The sequence below is a fragment of the Fukomys damarensis genome, unplaced genomic scaffold, assembly GCF_012274545.1.
Source record: "Fukomys damarensis isolate Sample0158 unplaced genomic scaffold, DMR_v1.0_HiC HiC_scaffold_2, whole genome shotgun sequence".
Lineage (NCBI taxonomy): Eukaryota > Metazoa > Chordata > Mammalia > Rodentia > Bathyergidae > Fukomys > Fukomys damarensis.
In genome coordinates this window covers 7,840,444-7,859,972 of record NW_022900914.1, presented here as the reverse complement: position 1 = coordinate 7,859,972, position 19,529 = coordinate 7,840,444, and the positions used below count along the sequence as shown (strand labels likewise).

Genomic DNA, 19,529 nt, shown 5'->3' with positions numbered 1-19,529 from the left:
GGAGGAGCCTGGCTCTGCCGATTCTCTAGAGAATGGAGCGTTCACGGTCTTTGCTGGGGTCCTCATTGCCATGTCTGGGGCACTGGGGGAAATCGTGAAACTCCTATTCATCAGTATTATTTAAGGATGACTCCAAGGGTGAGGGAACTCTGAAAACAGTGAGTGCTGGGAGCTGACCTCATTAACAGTAAAGAGCTGAATCTGTCCCCAACGTTTACACACCACAAGAAGGGGTGATTTGGCCTGCAGATCAGAGGACTGATGGAGAGAGCTGGAAGCTCACCCCCCAGTCAGCTCCATACGCAGTCCCTGCCTGTGACCTGGGGCCCCACCCACACTCTCACAAGTGTCCCAGACTCTGGGGTCAACAGAAGGGCAGTGTGTTTGGGAGTCAGCGGCCTTGGTCAGATCTAGGGTTTCCCCCTTGCTGTGAGATCTGGGCGCCACCTGTGAGAGAAGGTGGACAACGGCATTCACTCTACAAGGTGGCCGTCAGAACTGGGAGCCCAGGTGTGAGTGCTTTGTGCCTCTTTCCCTAGACATTCCGGTGGCCCGTGGCCAGCAATGTTGACAGAAATGAGATGCTGGAGATTCAGATTTTCAACTACAGCAAAGTCTTCAGCAACAAGTAAGTGTGGAATGGGCTGGGGACCTGTCCTTCCCCTTGGGCTATGTCTCTGGGCCTCAATACAGGAACGTGCACCCTAGTCTTCCCTGGATGGACCTCAGAAACTAAAGAGGTCTAGGGCTGGTCTTTGCTCCCTGTCCTGCTCCTTCGTGGTGTCCTCGCAGCACCCCAGTGTTGTTAGACAAGGACGCTGAGTTTGGTGCGCTGGCTTCAGAGGCCAGCCTGATCTCAGGTCCCCAGGCAGGTCACCTCTTCTGGAACTCTGGGCAGATAATGTGACCTCTCTGAGTTCAGTACACACGTGTGAGAAAGACACATTTGCCTGTAAAGGCAGCTGTGAGAATTTGATGAGACAGATTCGGTATTCATTCAGCAAATGTTTACTGAACCCTTACCGGGTGTCAGGCTGGAGTAAGAGGTGCCTGCCTTCGTGAGAATTTTGGTCTGTGAATGAAGTATACACACCTCATCAGCATTATCTCTACAAAACATTCAAAGTAGTTTCCATCCTCCCCTCTCAGTGGCAAGCAGGATGCACAAGGATTTGAACAATCTAGGATAGTAGCTAATTTAAGAAACGTAAAGTCCGGTCTTGACTTGCCCTTAGGAAAGCTGGAGCAGGTCAAGGCTGAACTGCAGCATGTCCAGAGGGGCACGGAGGTATTAGCTCGTTCATTCACTCATTTGTCCATCCATTCACCCTTCCACCCATCCATTCACGCATTCACCCATCCATCTACACATCCACCATCCACCCATCCATCCATCCTTCCAGACACTGAGTAAATATTCTCCACCAGACAGTCACTGTGCTCACCACAGACATGCTACAGTGAGGGATTAAGGTCTAGTCCCTGTCCCCAAGAAGGTTTTCTGCCCCGAGAAGGAGAAAGAGAAGCAGGTGTCATGAGGACCAGGCGGCTTTGCTGGAAAATCGAGCTCCCCATCCCATGCGATGTCCCAGGAGGCAGTGAGCTCCCTGCCACGGGGCGGGGTGAGCTGGAGTGGACCACGCCGTGGAGGGGCTTTCTGAGTCAGGAAGGAGGGCTGCGAGGAGTGTTTGATTCTGCAGGATTTCTTGAGAGCCCTCAAGTCTCTACTGAGTGTGGGGTGTGGGCACTTCAGGCCGGCTGGCAGGGCCGCAGGGAAGGTGTTCAGGGCACAGCGGACTTTCCTTTGCCTTGCAGGGACCCATCATTCAGGCAGCTCCCTCTGAGACTCACAGGCAGGGCCGGTGGGACGCTCAGGGATGCCCAAGATGAGGCACGCCCTGCTTCCCTAGGTGAGCTGGAAGATGGAGAAACAGGAATGGGAGAAGGGCCCAGAGGGAGATGGAGGAGGAGGAAGGGCTAGAAGCCAGGAAGGGTGCCCAAGAACCCCAGCAGGGCTGGTCCCTAGATGTCACAGCACCCATGAGCCTTGGAGCTCAGCCAATACGACCCTCACTGCATGGGAGGGGAAACTGAGTCTCGGAAGGTCCACAAAGGTCACAGGAATAGACACGGATGAGCTGGAGCTAGGACACATGTCTTCCACTTCTCCTAAACACCTCCAACTCCCAGCAACTGCAGTATTCAGCGGTGACAGAAAAGATGGAGGGCCTGGAAGAGATTACTAAACCACGAGCAGTGGAAGCTGCTAGAACCACCACAGATGCCAGAAGCCCTTGAACACATCGAAAACTCCTGCTGTAGCCCAACCTGAAGTACTCGGGAGGGGGACTATCACACAGTCACCATGCTGCAGGTGAAGGCTCCAATCCAGTCTTCTTAAACTCCAGGAAGAGGGAAGGTGGGTGTGTGGTTCCTGTCCTAACTCTACCCACTATGCCCTCCCTGGCTTTCCTGCTCCCACTCAAGAGAAGGCAGGAAACCTCACAAGATGGTCCCAGGCTGGTGAGACAGGATCCTCGGAGACCCAGAGAAGGTCCAGGATACTCCTCTGGACATGCTCATTCTGACACGGCACCATTCTGTCAGGGGCCTGCAGGGGGCACTCAGTAGTGTCCATCTTGGAATCGGGGTTCTATTTCCCAGAACCCAAAGAAAATGTCAACCTGGTACCCACCCACGGATCCTTGGGGCTGCTGGGAGACACAGACATGATGGGAAGGAAGGGGACATTGCTAGTCTGGGACAGGAAAGCCCCGTCTGTTCAGCCGCCCCCGGAACCAGGGCCTCCTTCAAGGAAACCTAGACTTTCCATGAGGATGAGATGTAGGACTTGGAGGATCTTGTGCAACTTTCTCTGCCTGTCTTGGACTTTAAGGGGCAAAGGCCTGGCCCTGGCTCTGTGGATGACAGGGCCCTAAATAATTCAGGAGCCAGGAAGGCAGTGGAGGCCTGGCCAAGCCCAGGGCACTTGACACCAGCTCCCAGGGGAACAATGAATTATTGACAGGATTCCAGTGCCCAGTTGCCACTCTACTGTGTTCAGTCTGTAGGCCCATCTGCACCCAGGCCTCCTCCCAGGGCCAACCACCTGAGAACCCTAACCCTGCGAGGCTGCCCAGCCCCTCTACAGGGACCTCCAGTGATGAGTGTCCCCTTTATGGGGGTGACCTGAGCCACTAGGGAAGTTCTCAAAGGACATGGGGTTAGTTAGCTCCCACCTCTTTTACCCAACAGCTTAGGGGAAACTAAGGCCCAGGAAGGCCAGGGAGGGCATAGTGGGTAGAGTTAGGATAGGAACCACAAACCCCCTGTCCTGCTTCCTGGCGTTTAAGAAGACTGGATTGGAGCCTTCACATGCAGCATGGTGACTGTGAGATAGTCCCCCTCCCAGGTACTTCAGGCCAATTTTCCCTGACACCAAAACAATAGCCTCTTTACCAGGGAAAATAAGCCAGCCGTGCAAGGGGCACATAAGCCCACCTTCCTCTGCACCCAGGGACCACACTGCGGCTCCTGGGCCGCTCCTCCATGCTGACCCCACTGGAGTGAGACCCGCTGCGTCTGTAGCCAGGCAGCACAAAGGGCAGCAGTGCGGGCAGGCAGTCACTGTGGGCGACCACAAAGGCCCAGTCAGGACCTTCCCCTCTCCTGGCCGCTCGGGCCCCTTCCCCGGGGGTTTTCTATAGTGGAGGGGCTGGGGCAGCCCGCTGGCCGGAAGCAGCACAAGAGCCTTTGCTTGGAAGCTGTTTCTGTAGCAGGTACCCTGTTTTTGCTTAGATGATAACTGTCCTTGGGAAAAGCAAAGTTTTGTAAATATGGTTTTCTTTATACTTTAGGCTTATACTTAAGGCTTAGATAATATCAGCGGTCCTGTTTCAAAGAATATTATTTACTAGCTTTATTTGAGGGTGAGGGGTGAGGGAACAATAGGAGTTAGAAGCCCCAGGCCACATCTTGGAGGTGTGATAAGTTGGACCCTTTGAGGGTGACTCTAGTGTCCCAGTCTACCCTCCAGGCTGCGGACAGCCCTGGCTCTGAGGCTGTGCTGATCTGGGAAATGCGGGGCAGCCAGGATCTGCCTGCACCTCCAGACCAACAGTGAGCCCAGGAGCTCACAGCAGGAGAGAGCTTTCCCTCAGGCTCCTCACCACGCAGAGTGAAGAGGGTGGCATCGCCCCCTTTAGGAAAAGAAAAAAAGCTCAGAGAAGAGGAAGCCATAACCAGAATCACACAGATGACGCAGAATCCCATCGCCGTGGGTCCAGCAGAGCCCTGAAGGCTTGGCCAGTTTCAGGGGCTGGTGCTGGACGTGCTGGTCCCTCGCAAGCCTCTCCAAGACTAAGGGCTGGGAGTCAGGCAAGGGAAGCCAGAAAGGGACCAGAGGCTTCCAGGAGCACCTGCGGAGGAGTAGCTCCCTCTTGCGGGGGGCAGGGGGGTGTCTTGTCACATTGCTGCACCTCTCCTGATCCTGGGGACCTTCCCTCACTGTTCTTGGGCATCTAAGGATAGGGACAGAACCTGATTTCCAGTGCTCGGCAGGTGGAGTGGAATGACTGGGGCGTGGAGAGCCAGTTGGCAGAGGGTCGAGCAAGGATAAAAATTCTCAAACTCACCCCAAGCAGCATTGTCGTCGGCACTACTGAGCTCAGGGACCCACCTGAAGCTTGAACTTGGCCATGGAGGGAGTATTCCCACCGCGGAGATCAACCCGAACTACTGATCGGGTGTCAAGCGTTGACCTGCACGCCCATGGCGGGGAGGTGTCCCTGTCATCTGTGTGACCAGCCTTCCTCTGCACCAGGCAGTGCCTCCTTCGTGCCATCCCTGCTGCCCCAGGGCCTGTGAGGCGCAGACACTAAAAGCCCTAACCAACCCCACCCCACCTCCAGCTCCGTAAAGCCAGAGTTGAGACTGGGAACAGCACTGCTCCTTGCCACGTCTCCCCAGCAGAAAGACCAGGTGGGGACAGGGGCTTCCACGGGGATGGCCTGAGGAGCGCCCAAGAGTCCACTCAGGCTTTCGATGGAAGAGTTCGCCCTTGGAAACATGGGGAGGCAGCACGCAGACCCCTGAGCTCCGAGGGAAGCAGTTCAGATTTAGCCAGCGTGGCTGTTCCCCTGCTTCCTCTTCCCATCAATGGCAGGATTTCTTTTTAATTTTTTGTCTATGTTTCCTTTTATTTTAAAATCTTTGTATTAGTACGTGTTTGTAATACAAATGAATATGTTCGTCAATATACATATCGCATCGCGATCCTTCAGAGCCTGGAGGTCCCCTCCCCTTCTCCTGTCTCCCCCACTCCCAAGGACCCTGCCCAGACTGCGCAGAGGCTCCCTCCTGTCCCTCAGCACCGTGCAGAGTGCCTGAGTCCGCTCTCACCTGCTTCTGCAGCGCCCTCAGACGGGCTGTTAAGGAGCGGAGTCTCCGCCCCTCTTCCCCTGCTCTCCTGCCCAGCAGCAGGCATGGTCCAGGACCCCTCCAGCTCAGACACACTGCGCATGGCCCTGGGGCGTGGCCCTCTAATCCACCCAAGTGGAAGCACCAGGAAGTCCGTTTCCCCCATACCCTGCTTTCTCCCAGAGCAACAGCCTGTGGACCGAGGGAGCGATGGGACCTCAGGCAGCATTGTTTGGGCGCTCACCATGCTCGTTAGTTGTTCATTCAGCCATCAGACAGGGAGGTCGCTGCAATGTTGAACAGAGGTGGACACAGAACCCCAGCCTGCCTGGGGACAGGAAGTGTCCCCCCTTCCCCTGCATTGGCTGTGGCAGGGGCAGGGCGGTTACATTTGGTCAGGACAGAGCCTCCCCTGCCCCTCTAATGTCACCACACTGGCAAAAAGGGAAGGGGGAGGGGAGTTGGGGGTCAGCAGCAGCACGTGCAGTGGCGGCCTCCAGAGCTTGGGTGAGCGCTAGGGGCCTGACGGGGACCTGGACAGAGCAATCTCAGTGGAGTGGGGATTATTAGCTCGGCTTAGGAGAAAACCAGAGAGCGCTAGGGAGGTTGCTCAGGGGCAGGTGCCTTGCCATTGAGTATCACATCTGGGTTTGGAACCCCGCCTTTCTGACAGGGCCACTGTGCTCCTAGCCCCGCCCTGCCCTGCCAGCCCCCACTGCGCAGCAGGAACGGGGTTCTGTGCAGCGGTCTTCACAGTTGCATATGTGGGAGGGAGGCCAAGTGGTGTTTGGGAAAGTGGAGACCTCCGTCCGGGAGCTGGAGGTCAGAAGGGAGGAGCGACTTATGCATCCAGGAACTTGTCCCTTCCTAGCCGCCCCTACAGGTCAAGTAGCTGCTCTGCAGGAGCGGGGGCGGCGGGGAGTCTCTTTCCACCTGCCTAGACATCACCCCCTCAGAGCTCTTCTGGGGAAATAGACCTCACGTGCGCCGCGGGAGGTCGCGTCCCTCACAGACACACTGTCCTGGCCGGCTCCTCCTCTCCAGGCCCAGCCTAGAACCTGTGGGAATCCACCAGTCTCCTCCCCAGCCAGTCCCGGCCCTGGGCGTGGTGGGGTGGACCCGCTCCACACTCTGGCCTCTTCTGAGACTGCCGCACCCCCAAACCCTCCCTCCCCGCCACTCTCAGGCTCATCGGGACCTTCCGCATGGTGCTGCAGGAGGTGGTGGAGGAGAACCGTGTGGAGGTGACCGACACGCTGACCGATGACAACAATGCGATCCTCAAGGTGAGTGTGTCCAGGGGGTCCTTGGCGTTTCTCTTCCTGGGGGCCCTGGGCTCTGACCTCACTCCCAGGAGGGTCTGGGGAGGGGCACAGATGAGTCACCACAGAGGGAGGCAAGGCGGGAGGAGGAAACCGATGGCCCTGGCTGGAGCCCGTGTGGCATGAGAGGGTCTGCTGTCCCCAAGTGGACATCCCAGCCCCTTCTCGCAGCGACGGTGCTGGGGAAGGCATGGGATGTCACCCTTCTCCACCAAGGAGGCATCCATTTGGACCCAGGTCAGAAACCGCTAAGGAGGCTTTGAACTGTCATTGCAAGGCCAGCCAGAGCCCTGCTGACCCCTTCTGGCTTGACCTGGCTCCTAAGATCGGATGTTCTGGGCAGATGGGGACCTCAGTTCTTACTCCATTTGTGCCCTCCAGCATAGGCACTGGTGACACAGTGTGAAGCCCTAACAAAGGAAGGTTTTGCCTGGATGCTCATCTGTCCCCTCAAGTCCTTCCAGGCTGCACGGGGGCAGTGAGCACAGTGATGAGGGATCCTTGAGAAGAAATCTTGGTTAGGCCACCCCTTAAGTCTGCGACTTAGGCAAGCCACGTGTCCCCTGAAAAGTAATCTAAATTACGGCGTGTACCTCAGAGGACTGTACTGAGGATTAAATGAGTACTCAGAAGGTGCTTACAATGGTTAAGCACATAGTGAGTGCTCAATAAATGTATAAAGTAATAGTCTTAGCTCTCACTTCCTGATGCTGGTGTACTCACCGGTGAGGCGGGGCTGTGCCGTGGTCCCCCACCAAGGTCCTGTGTGCTGCCAGGCAGAGACGGCAGCCTCGGGGCCACAGTGGACGGAGCCCTCTCGGAGGAGTGCCCACGTGAGACCGAATTGCCCACTGTGTCTTGGCGTCTCAAGACGCTTCCTGGGGCTGGGGATTTAGCTCGGTGTTTCCACCGCCTGCCTCGCAAGCACAAGGGCTGAGTTCAATCCCCAGTACCAAACAAACAAACAAACAAACAAACAAAAAGATGCTTCCTGTGAGAGAGATCAAGGAGAGCCTTTGGGCCTTCTGAGCCCCACCTAGGCCTGGCCATTCTCTCCCACAGGCTGAGGGTTAGCGAAAGGGCTTCTCAAAGTCCGGGAGCAGTGGGAAGCGGGTGCAGACACCAGTGATGGTGGACACTGGGTGTGTCAGGCAGGGTGGGTGCTGTGTCAAGGAGATAAATGAGTTTGCAGGAATGCATCTTAGCATGAGCTCTAGCACTGTGAAGGCTCCAAAAGTTATGCTGTGCCTTTCCCTTCTTTTGGGAAATCCAGACCTGCACATTATGGGGTTCAGGCACTGGAGGAGAGCTGACTATCTAGGCTCACAAGCAAGTCACCCCCAGACCTAGGTGGAGGACATCAGACCCTTCCTTCACCCTGTTGGTTGGGGAAGGGCCAGGAAAGGGGTCTCCCTGTGCTCCGGGGAAGACCAAAGCTGAAAGACCAGTGGCCCAAGGACACAGAGCGGGAGCCCGGTCAGGACTGTCTGTTGCTGACCCTGGGCCCAGGTTTGCTGCCCCACTTGCTCTGGAGAAAAAGCCCAAGATCCCTTCCTCTCCAGTGCGGGAAGGTGGACGCTGGAGGAGTAAGAAGTGTGACTTCACACCTTGTACCGTGTCCCGAGCCCAGGTCCTTTCCTGGAGAGCGTGTCCGGCTCTTTATGTCACATGTGCTGTGTCAACCCCGCCCCACCACGCCCGTAGGCAGCCCTGGTTTGAGGACAAGCTGACCTAACCTTGGCGGACCCTGAACATCTTGATTATGTACACAGAGGACTCAGATCCCACTGCCAGCCCCAGGCTCAGCTGTCCAGGCAGGCCCTGACCTTGGACACCAGGGAGGAGCACAGCCAAGTGCCACGGGATCTGGTGTCAGGTCCCACCGAGCTGGCAGAGTCTGTGCGTGTCAGCCTTCCAAAGCCCTGGTCTCTTCATCTGCAAAATGGACTGGGGGGAGGAATTCCCACCTAGGCTTCCTCTGGTGAGGTGGGGCTACAAGCATTCATGAACACCAGCCGCTCACCATGCCTCTCCCTCCAGACCAGTCTGACTGTGGAGGTCCGGTATCAGGCTGCAGATGGCACGGTGGGTTCCTGGGATGACGGAGACTTCCTGGGTGATGAGTCTCTTCGGGAGGAAGAGAAGGACAGCCGGGAGACAGATGGGCTGCTCCCCGGCTCCCGCCCCAGCTCCCGGCCGCCAGGCGAGAAGAGCTTCCGGAGGTAAGAGGCTGCCTGCTGCCCCCAAAGATGGGGTGGGGGTGGGGGTCCAGCAACAGCCCTCACCTGCTCCCTCCAAGGCCCAGGGGGAGGCAGCAGGGACTCAGATCCAGCTGAGACGCCAGGCATATCCAACCCTGAAGCAAGCAAAGGTCTGGGAGTTGAACACTAATGTGAGGGGAAGAAGCTGGCCCTCCTGTCCTCCTCAGGGAATGGGAGGGGGGAAGACAGGAGACCCTGGCCTCTCTGGTCCAAGACCCTGCAGGACCAACCAGGCCCAGGCAGCCTAGCAACTCTTCTGGAGAGACCCGGGAGAAAGGCCTCTTCTTACCTGGGTGAAGCCAATGGCTCCGGCTGGGACACAGCCTCTCTGTTGAAAAGAACACATCCAGGTGTTTTAGTGTCCAGGATTCCTGCCCTGCAAATGTCTTGCCATGTACAGATGACCAGGAGCTGTGTCCAGGCCCATTTCTTCCATACGCACCATTGTTCCAAAGATGGAAGTGCAGTTGCATTTTCCAGAGATCCCAGAGAGACAGAACCCAGTCTGGGCTAGTGAAGTGCTGTCCACAGGTTCCTGGGTCGCTGGGGGTGACTGGAAAGTCTAAAGGGCCAGGGTATGTTTTCGAAGCAGGGGTCCTTGCTGTCACTGGAAGCATCCCCTTCTGATCTCCTTCCATCGTTACCTTCCCAGGTGAGGTTCACTCAGCCCCTATGCTGAAAACAGCAGGGTCTCAATTAGTGAAATAGAACCCATATGCCTTTGTTGAAGGAATCTTTTTTTCCCTTTTTGTGCTTGAACCATTTCTCACCTTGTCTCCAGCACCACACACACAGGGACTGTTCCCTTCAGGCCAGGCATGGTCCTCCTCAGACCTTCAGCAGAGGCCCGGGCCTGAGTGCCAGTTCTGCCCCTCACCAGCATGTGACCCTGGGCATGCCGCATAACCTCTGACCCTGTTCCCTCGCCTATGAAAGGGGGACTGTAGCCATTGAGCCCCTCTCCCCATTGTCCAGAGAGCCAAGAGAATCGTGGAGAAGCACAATGCAAACAGGTGCTGCCCGGGCAGGGTCTGGAGACGGCAGGCTCCCTGTCGCTGGACCTTACGAAGGGTCAGAATCAGGTCGAAAATGCGCAGAGGAGGAGCAGAGAACAGATGGGACACAAGGGATGCTGCCGCAATGGCCTGGGCCCTGTCCACTGGTTCCAATTTAAGAAAGAGGCTCGAAGAAAGGGCTTTCTGAGGACACAGCCGAAGCTGCGGGAAGGCCAGTGGGTGTAAGGAAGGCGCACAGGTGTGAGCCAGGATACTACGTTCCAGCATTTAGTCCCATCCCAACGCTGCCTCTCACCAGCTGGGTGAGGCATGGGAATGAGTCCGACAAGCTGGCTTTCTGGCTGCCCTCAGGGATGGCCTCCCCAGGGGCCCTGCAGGCAGCACCCATGGGAGCTCTCTTGGGAGCTCACGAGGACCAAGTGACTGCTTTCTGTGCGGTCCCCGTAGCTCTAGCAATGCTCAGCCTCTCCTTCCCACCTATAAAGTGGGCTCACGGGAAGGTCGGGTGGGTTCAGATGGTACACGGTGCTGGGTACGGGGCACGTGCCCTGCCAGCACTCAGCCCCTCCTGCTTCAGACTCCTGGGAGTCACGCAGGCTTTGGTCCCGCTCCGGGGACATTATCGCGAACTCTAGGGGAAATGCCTGCTCCACACTACGGCGGGCCCTGACTTTGCTCAGGATGGTCTGCCACACTTCCCTTTCTCCCTTTGCCAGGCTGGGCTCCAGAGCTACTGTGGCTCCCCAGGCAGCTCAGGAGGCAGGATCAGTGAGCCACATCCGAAACCGGGGGTGCAGTGAGGCTCCGCAGGCCCCTCTCCACTGAGCCTGGGCCCTTAACGCCAGCCTAGGGCTGAGTACCCAAGTGAGGCCTGGTGCTATGAAGGACCTCGGCCCCCGGAAACCCTAGAGGTCCCCGCAGGCTGCCACATTACTTCTCCCGCCCTGTGGCCTTCCTTGCTTGCTGGCTGAGTGTTCAAGGGCAGCCTGAGTGTCTGAAATGTCATTTGCAAAAGCACATCCAGCTCATGGGACTGGTGGATTACCCATGGCTGGGTCTGTTGCACTTTCAAGCACTGGGCATTTGAAGTTCTCTGCATTTGTTGCTCATGTAGCAGCGGCCAACACATCTGCAGGGAAATCAGGAGCATAATCGTTCTTCGTAGAGAGGGTCAGCTTTTCCCTTCTCAGTTTCCGCACTAGGAGACTCTGGGCCTGGGTGGGTCCTGTGTGTGTGAGGAGAGGACAGGGCTGGGTGAGTCTGGCGCCTCTCTATGTCAGAGCAAAGATTAAGAAAGCACCACTGCTCACTACTCAGGTCTTCCTCGCCCACTCCCAGATGATTCCCTGGATTCCTTTGTGGCCGGGGTTTTAAAATTTGCCAGGGTCTTAGAGCTCTTTTTAAAAAAAAACAAAATTAAACCCTTCCCTCAGAAACTGAATTGATGATTGAGGGCAAAGCAGCTCTGCTACAATTAGTGGGGACAGTGAATCTCCGGCTGAGACTCAGCCCCCTAAGGGCTCCCTGGAGCTCAGGCTGCTGAGACAAACCTCCCTCCTCTGCAGCATGCTGCTCCCTGCTCAGTGGTCTCTGTGAATTACGGCAGCCGGAGCCTGGGCCGGTACTGACCTCTTTGAATTGGAAACTGGCCCACTGGCCTACCGTGAAGGTTAGCTGCCAAAGCTAGGCTTCGCCCAGGGTGTGGAGTAAAGTCTGCCTGGGCAAGGTCTATTGTGGGACGAGGGATGAGGAGAACAAGAGGCTTGCCAATGCTTATTTGCTCTCTTTTCTTTATCTTCATTGCCATGACACTGGGGAGACATTGAGAGAACATTCTAGAAGGGCTGCCGGAAGCCCATCGGAAGGGAGATGGGAGCACTGTTCTTCCCAGCTCTGAGCCCTGGAGTGGCAGCTCGCTCACCACCCAGCCCACCTTCCTTCTCAGAGGCTGAATGCCCTGCTTACCAGCACTCCGATTCCCTCACCTCTCAGAGCAGGCTCAGCCCTGTCTCTCTGGAAGCAACCCCACCCTGAGCCTGAGCACTTCCCACCCCTTGGAGAGGACAGACCCTGGGAGGAGTAGAAGAGGAGCCCACCCTGGGAACCAGAAGTCCACTTTCTAGAATCCCTAGATCTCAGCCTGGGTTGGAGATTGGCTGGTACCCTGGGCCCTTCCTCCTTCTCCAGAGGCAGAGCCCAGGGCATGGTGACCTAGGCCCAGCAAATCCAGGCTCATTAGGTAGCACAGGCTGCGGAGTGAGGGTCTGCAGGACAAGAAGGCTCCTAGGGTGCATGGGGGTCAGCAAGGCCAGGGGCTGTGGCTACAAGCGTCTCTGGACCACATCCTCTCATCACATCCCCTTGTTTCCTCGTTTCTCCCCATACTCAGCAAAGGCAGAGAGAAGACCCAGAGAGGCAGAGATGGCGAGCACAAGTAGGTGTCCCGGGCCAAGGCAGAGCCAGTGGTGCCTGACTCTCCCCACAGGGCTGCAGAGGGTGGGGGCCCATTGAGAGGGCCTAGGGCTGGGCTGTCTTGGTGCAGCCAGCATGGGGGCGTGCGGCGGGGGGCGGAGGGAGAAGGGAAGGGAGGCACAGGGAGGGACAGGCGGCTGGGCCTTCTGGCATCCACTCTTGGTCCTTGGGGGTCCTCCTCATCCCTTGCTCTACTTCTGTTGCCTGTTTAGCTCCCCACCCTGCAGATCAGGCCTTTAAGCTTCCCTGTTGGCGGGGCGTGGCTAACGGCAAAGGATGGGGCCACAAGGAGCTGATGGGCCCTGTGCAGTCCAGGCAGCTGCACATACAGCCCTGTAGGCCCAAGGACAAGCTCTGGGTACTGTGTAGCTGTAGGGTATGGCTGGTGCATGAGGACCCAGCAAGCTAAGGAGAGATGAGCATCCGGTGGTCCTCACAGTCTCCATCCCCAGAAGGCTTCCTGCGGAATGGATGCATCAGGGCTCTCCGGGAACGGCGGGAGGAGAAGGAGGCTCTAGACAGGAGGGACAGGCCGCCGGGTCAGCTGAGGCTATGACGCGGTAGGCTGCTCTCCCAAGAGCACATTGTCATCCGGCGACTCTAGCGTCGTAGGGAACTTCACAAGGGCGGTGGGAGCCAGGGCTGGCCATTCTGGTCTTGTGACAAATCTGAGTCCCAGGGAGCAAGGAGAGAGCTGGGGCCAAGGCAAGGGGTCTGACTTCTCACCCAGAGCTCACAAATGGACCCAGGAAGTGGGGGCAATCTGACTGGATTCTAAAGTTGACTAATTGGACAAACACACTAATGACAGCTGAAAAGCCAGGAATGTGGCCTTCCAACTCCCAAACAGTGAAACTGAGCCCCAGTGATATAAAGAGATTTGCTCAAAACCACGATCCCAATACATTAAAAATTAGTTTGTGTGAGGATAGTGCGGCAACACCCAGACAGGGGCAGGAGGATCTGAAGTGATTGCTTGCACTAAGAACCTGGGAATTCACAGCTTCATCCATTGCTTTACCATAAGCACAAATTGTTCCAATGGTGCCTGTTACACACAAGCAATAGCCCTGACCACACAGTGTTCAGGCTTCAGTGGTGGAGGCTTTGGAGGAGAGCTCCACCCTAGACCTGAGGGACGGAGGAGCTTGCAGGGTCCCAGGAAGCCTCAGGCCAACCATGTGCCTGGTTAATGGGAGGAGGGTTAATGTCAAAGTGGGGGATCCTCTTAGATGTCTCAAAAATTTGGGTCTATCTTTGAGCATTCGGCTATCAGAGGCTTATTCATGAGGCACAAGCCACTGATCTGCTGGCCCCAGACCCTCCCCCAGGGCTTGGCCATGCTCAGAGGCCCTTTTTAATGTCCCTGTCTCTACCCTGACCCAGGCCAGAGTCATGGGCCTCAGCCAGGCCTGATCCCTGCTGCTGGCTACAGCCGGGAAAGAGGTAGTTCACAGTGCAAGCGCACAGTAGGGCCACACTACGGGCTGCACTCCTATCTCTACCACACGCTAGCTTCTTGCCATCTTCCATTCACATGTGAGAGAAAGTAAGTGTGCATGGATTAGTATTTTAATGTGTACAGCAATAGGACTGTTGGAAGAGTAGGGAAATCAGATTTCTAAGAAGAGGTTAAATTAATTGAGACTCTTCAGCCTAAGAAGAGAAAATTGTGGGAAGAGTTTTCAGTCTCTGAAAGGGGATGGAAACTGGTTGGTTGGAGGGAAATAGATACAAGTTGTGCTGGGGAAAACATAAGATTTGACCCATGAACGAATGTGTGCTCCCCATGGCATATGGGACTCTGGGGCAGGTTGTTTTGGCGGCTTTGGGGAAATGGGAAATATCCTTCCCACGACACTGTTCGCTAGGACTTTCGATAAGGTTGGCCCACTGGGAAGAAGTTGGCAGCCAGGTTTCCTAGCTCTCCACGTGGGCGTTCCAAGCCTCCTGGTACAACAGGGACACACATGCAAGCAGGCCACTTCGGAGACAGGGTGTTCAACCTGTTCTCGCTGCTGGGAAAACTATTCTTTAGGTAAAATTTAACACACCATCAAAGACACCTGTAAGGGCTGTAATTATGAATGACCTGTGTTTGTGGAATGGAAAATGAACAAAATAATGTGCCTCCTGGTTTTAAAAATCTGGCTGTTTAAGGGCTGGGGGTTTAGCTCAGTGGTGCCACTGCCTGCCTTGCAAGCACAAGGACCCGCGTTCAATCCCTAGTACAAAAAAAAAAAAAATCTGGTTATTTAAACAATGCAAAGAAGCATCACAGATCTGGCTTCTCTTAGGTAAGAGTTTGTTTATCCCAGTTTCCTAAGGCCTGAGCTGATGAGCTTCAGCAATTCCAGGGAAAGCCAATCTCGAGGCAGAAGCCCTGGGCCATGAGAACCCATCAGATCCAAAAAAAGAAAAGACTTTACAACCAGTGTGCTCATTTTAAAATTTTGTCTCTGGAGAGAATAAATACCAATGTAGATTTCTCGTTCTGACTGTAGTGAACCCCACCTCAGGAAACAGACGTGATTCAAAATCTCCAGAGGGTCCTAAGATCCCATCTCCCTGCCATTCCTACTTCTTAAGCTGAATGTGCCTGTGAATAAGGAGCCACGTGCTTGTAGTTTTGCACTGAGTTGATCACTGGCTTGTTTTTTGTGTCTGTTTCTCAGCATACCTATCTTCAGTAATTGTAGAAATCAACTAGACCAAATGCATGGTTTTAATGGTTTTTAAAAAGGCTCATTACAGCAGAAATCTAATCAACAAATTATATATATTTTTTTAAAAATCCAGGGTCTTCAAAACAAGCGGATTATCTTCAAAAGTCCCTGATTAAGTTAATATCTATGTTTAAAGTTGCCTTTACACTTTGCCAAGGGAAGCCAGTATACTGCTTTCTGAGAACAGGTGCTGGAGGAAAGGCTTTTTCTTTTCTTTTCTTTTCTTTCTTTTTTGGTACTGGGGATCGAACTCAGGACCTCGCACTTAAGAGGCAGGCAATGGAACCACTAAGCTGAATCCCTGGTCCTAGGAAAGGCTTTTTCTATAGTGTCAGTGATGAGGAAATTACAGAGGGCAGGCGTGGTAGCGACACCACACTCCAGTGTCCACAGTGAGAATGCACCGAACAGCAAGCCTAGGAGAAACCAGCAGAGGCACAGAGCCTGTAGTGAGTTCTGGAAATTGTGCTCCTCGTACCCATTTTTTGTCAACAAATGAGCATCTTCTTGAGATGCTCCCAGGCACACAGGAGCACTACCAGTGGCCCTGTCCTCTTCAGATGGCTGAACGATGCTGAGTTGGGAGGGAAGGGTTTCTCTTTTGAACCACTTCAGGATGAGGTGCTGTCATGTTTTAAACTCTCAATCTTTACCTCCAAGTATATGTGTTTTAAGGAATAAAGTGACTCAAATTCAAGGGCCACAGCTGCCCAAAGAATGCCACGAGACCCAAGTGGGTGGGTACACAGGACCAGCATCCAAAAGCCACCACTTCCTGCTGCCTAGCAGTTGCTCTGGGCCTCAGGTAGCAGGGCCAGATCCTGTCCGAGGATGCTGAGTTGCTGTCTCCTCTGGGCAAGGCCTCTTCTACCTGGCACGCCACTGGCTCTGTCGCCCCGGTGGTGGGTAGTTCTGTGCCTCGGTGAGCTTCACGGGTATAGGTTACCCATGCAGTGGGACTGGGGACTGTAGGAGTGGCCCAGCCCGGGAACAGCCAAGAAAAGATTGTACAAAGGCCAGCAGTGAGCCCTCCAGGAGACTTCTGGGTAATTCAGAAGAGAAGTCATTGAACAGTGAAGCTGGGTAGAAAGGAATCCCAAACCCTAAGAAAGGAAGGGATAAGTGGGGAGAGATGGAATAGAGTGAGACCCACGCTAGCCACATTTCCTATGGCCAGGCCTGTGGCAGGGCTCAGCATATAGCTGGCACCTGCTCCTGAGGCCGCTGGGTGGGAGCGAGCCCGGAAGGCACTTGAGGTAAGGAGGGCAGGATGGTTTCTATCCTACCATCGTGTGATTGTCTCTAATGGCTCAGTGGGCGCTCAAGGTCGTGTCACCAGCGGATTAACATTTATAGCAGTCTCTCCCCAAATCTGTGGGTGCTTGGGCCGTTCTTCCAATGAGCCCTTTCTACATGGGACTCTTCACAGACAACATCCCAATCTGTGGATTGTGCTGGCACACAGCATAGCTGTACCTGTGAGTGCAGGCCCTGCAGCCTTTGCCAAAGTTCCCATTGGGCAGAACGGGGGCCCCGCTCAGCACAGCCCCACGGCACGGGTGCCCTGGAGGCAGCACAAAGTGGAAGTACTGCTGGCCTGGCGACAGGTGCTTCTGGCTTCGGCCCTGATTCTACCACTTATCGTGGGACGCTGAGATCACTTCCTCCCCTCCCAGCCTCAGTTTTGTCACTGGTTGAATGAGACGAAGCATATATGTCCCTCGTAGGATTGCTAGGAAGAGAAAATGAACAAACATCCGGAATAGCTGTTCACCTGTGTTAGTTGTCCAGGAAAGTTTGTGTCATCTCCTCCGGACCATTGCATGTGTATAATTCGTCTCTCCATAATATTGTTTTATGTGATCCTTTTGTAAGCCCCTTTCTTTCCGCTGTTACATCCCAGGCAGGATACTGGAGAGGGAAGACACCTCAGTGTCACCCCAGCCTTCTTCCATCCCTTTTTCGGAAGTCATGAACAGGCCAGTCAGCTGGTGCCACACAAAGGGGCGATTCCCAACTGCACCTCGCAGGCCTATGGACGTGGCTTTCCCTGTATCCGAACATCAAGACCTAGTTTAGGAGAGAGCCTGGTTTGGGGGACGAAACTGTCTCCCCAAACCTGAGTCAAAGTTTAAATATGAGTTAAGCTTTAAGTTTCTAGGCCATTTCTTCAAGGACAGAGGGTCCTCTGCACCCTCACATTGCTCAGCAACAAGGGCAGGAGTCTAGAGGTCTTAGAAACCATGGCCAGACCCAAAATACAGACACAAAGATGGGTGCCGTGAGCCTGCTGGAGGGATGGCAGCCACACCCAGGAGGGGAAGAGTGGGAAGTAGAGAGGTCAGGTGTCCTGCTCATGCAATATGAATGGGGTAATGGGATACCGCGCCTCCCCTGTCAATCCTGCTCCTAGTCCCTTCTGGCTCCGGGGACCTCAGGCTCAGCGGCAGGGACATCACTGAAGGGCGGTGAGGACCTTTGCCCCCTTCCCTCAGCCCCCCCGACTGCAAAGCCCTTCACCTGGGACACAAGGCTACACCAAGCCAGAGGAAGAGGTAGGAACTGTGGAATCTGCCATAAGTTCCTGGGGGCTGGGGGAAAGTGGGCTTCTGCAATGACAGAGGGCAGGCAGAAGGGACAAAAGCCAGGTTCAGAGGTAGATGGGAAAGGGCCTATCTTCTCCTTTACACGGGGGCCAGAAAGAATCCCAGGACAGAGAGAGGCCTGAGAAGGGCGAGGCAGGTTCTGCGCACAGGAGCCGTCTGAGTGTTGAGTACCCGGTTTCCGCATCTCCCACCTCTGCCCCACAGAGTCCACGCCAGCCCCGCCTGCCTCTGTTCCGATGCTCCACTAGCTTTCTTCCCACCCAGCTCAGATGGGGTTAGGGCGGGGGATGAGCTTGGTGGCCTTGGAGGGGTTAGGGTCAGGTTAACAGGCCAAGACCCTAAGGCTCTCCAGGTACTGCGTCCTTCCAGCTCCAGGCTGCCCTCCGGTTCGCTGGGCCCCTCATCCCCGCCCAGGGCATAAGCGGGCGCCAAGAAGGAAGTGGTGGGGCTCCTTTTGCCTCACTTCCCCGGCTCCCAGCGTGGGAAGTCAAACCCCTAATACGTCCTGGGACCAGTAGGTGAGGGCCTCCATCTCCCTTTCTGTGTGTCTCGGTGTTTGGCTCTTGTGTACTTGTGCAGTCCTCTGGGCATCTGTCTACCTCCACCTCATTCTGCTGGCCCCCCTCACAGAGCCGGGAGGAGCGTGTTCTCTGCCATGAAGCTGGGCAAGAACCGGCCCCACAAGGAGGAGCCCCAAAGACAAGGTAGGACACGAGGCCCTGCCCATGGCCCACCCAAGGCGGCAGCCTCTTCATGCAGGACTACATCAAACCCCACCCCCCTTGAGACACGCCCAATGGGTCCTCCTGGGATTGGCCAGCCAGAGTCCCCTGGGGGGGGCTTAGCTTCTCATCGGCTGGTCCAAGTCCCAGGCCCCGCCCAGACAGTCTGGCCTTGGAAGGGCAGTATCCTTGCCGGTATGAAAATGGACAGACAGCCCTTTGCCAGGCGGAGCTGCCTATAGAGGCTTCTCCTGCCTTCCTTGGTCCCAAGCCTTCGTTCTTTACACAGAAAGAGACTTTTTTTTTTTTTTTTTTTTTTTTTTTTTTTTTTGAAAAGCCTTGTTTTTAAAAAAAAAAGTTTTTTTTTTTTTTTTTTTTTTTTTTTTTTAATTTAGAGAAGGAAAAGGCGAGAGACGTTTAGCCAATTCCATCCTGGGCAAAACCAGGGTCTCAAGAGCACTTGCTCAGTGGAAGAACTCGTGGCTGTGCCTTTGCCAGTGCCCTCTCACCGGGATGCAGCCTGGCCTCTGGGCCATGCCAACTCCAGTGTGCCCTTCTCCTGGGAGTGAGAGTATAGCACATTCATCTCCCTTTGGGGGAGCTTTTCAGAGCTGCCATTTCTTAATGCACACCGATTCAGGATTAGGTCCTGGATTCTATAAGCTATTTTGTGTAGACAAATGTCTTCTTCAACCTTAATTTCCCAGTCCATGATACAAGAATAATGCCTATCTTGACAGGTCTTACCTCTAAAGAGATATGTGTGAAAAGTGACTGGCATTGTGCCTGGCATGTAGTAGCCACTTAGATAAATGTAGCTATTATTATGAGGTATGTAAGCATGGATTCTTTGTTTTCTACCTTCTTCTGCAAAGAATATTCAGTGCGTTAGTAAGCCATGTTCCAGGACAGAGTTGCACTCAACTAAAAAAAAATTTTAAAGGGGCCAGACATAATGTCAACTAAAATTTAAAAAACATGATTAG

At 54.8% G+C, this 19,529-nt stretch overlaps 1 protein-coding gene across 8 annotated transcripts in view; it reads left to right on the top strand.

Annotated features, from left to right (window-relative positions):
* The window catches only part of Otof (otoferlin), an 83,293-nt gene that overhangs the window by 30,289 nt on the left and 33,475 nt on the right, over positions 1 to 19,529 (top strand). For 5 of the 8 annotated variants that reach the window (XM_019204645.2, XM_010604828.2, XM_010604824.2 and 2 more), the window contains exons 3-6: positions 540 to 628; positions 6,605 to 6,704; positions 8,781 to 8,962; positions 18,452 to 18,525. In XM_019204645.2, the coding sequence (XP_019060190.1) occupies positions 540 to 628; positions 6,605 to 6,704; positions 8,781 to 8,962; positions 18,452 to 18,525 (445 nt within the window). Of the gene's footprint in view, positions 1 to 539; positions 629 to 6,604; positions 6,705 to 8,780; positions 8,963 to 12,406; positions 12,452 to 18,451; positions 18,526 to 19,529 lie in introns of all 8 variants that reach the window. The other 3 variants (XM_010604826.2, XM_010604825.3, XM_010604823.2) reach the window with 1 other exon arrangement.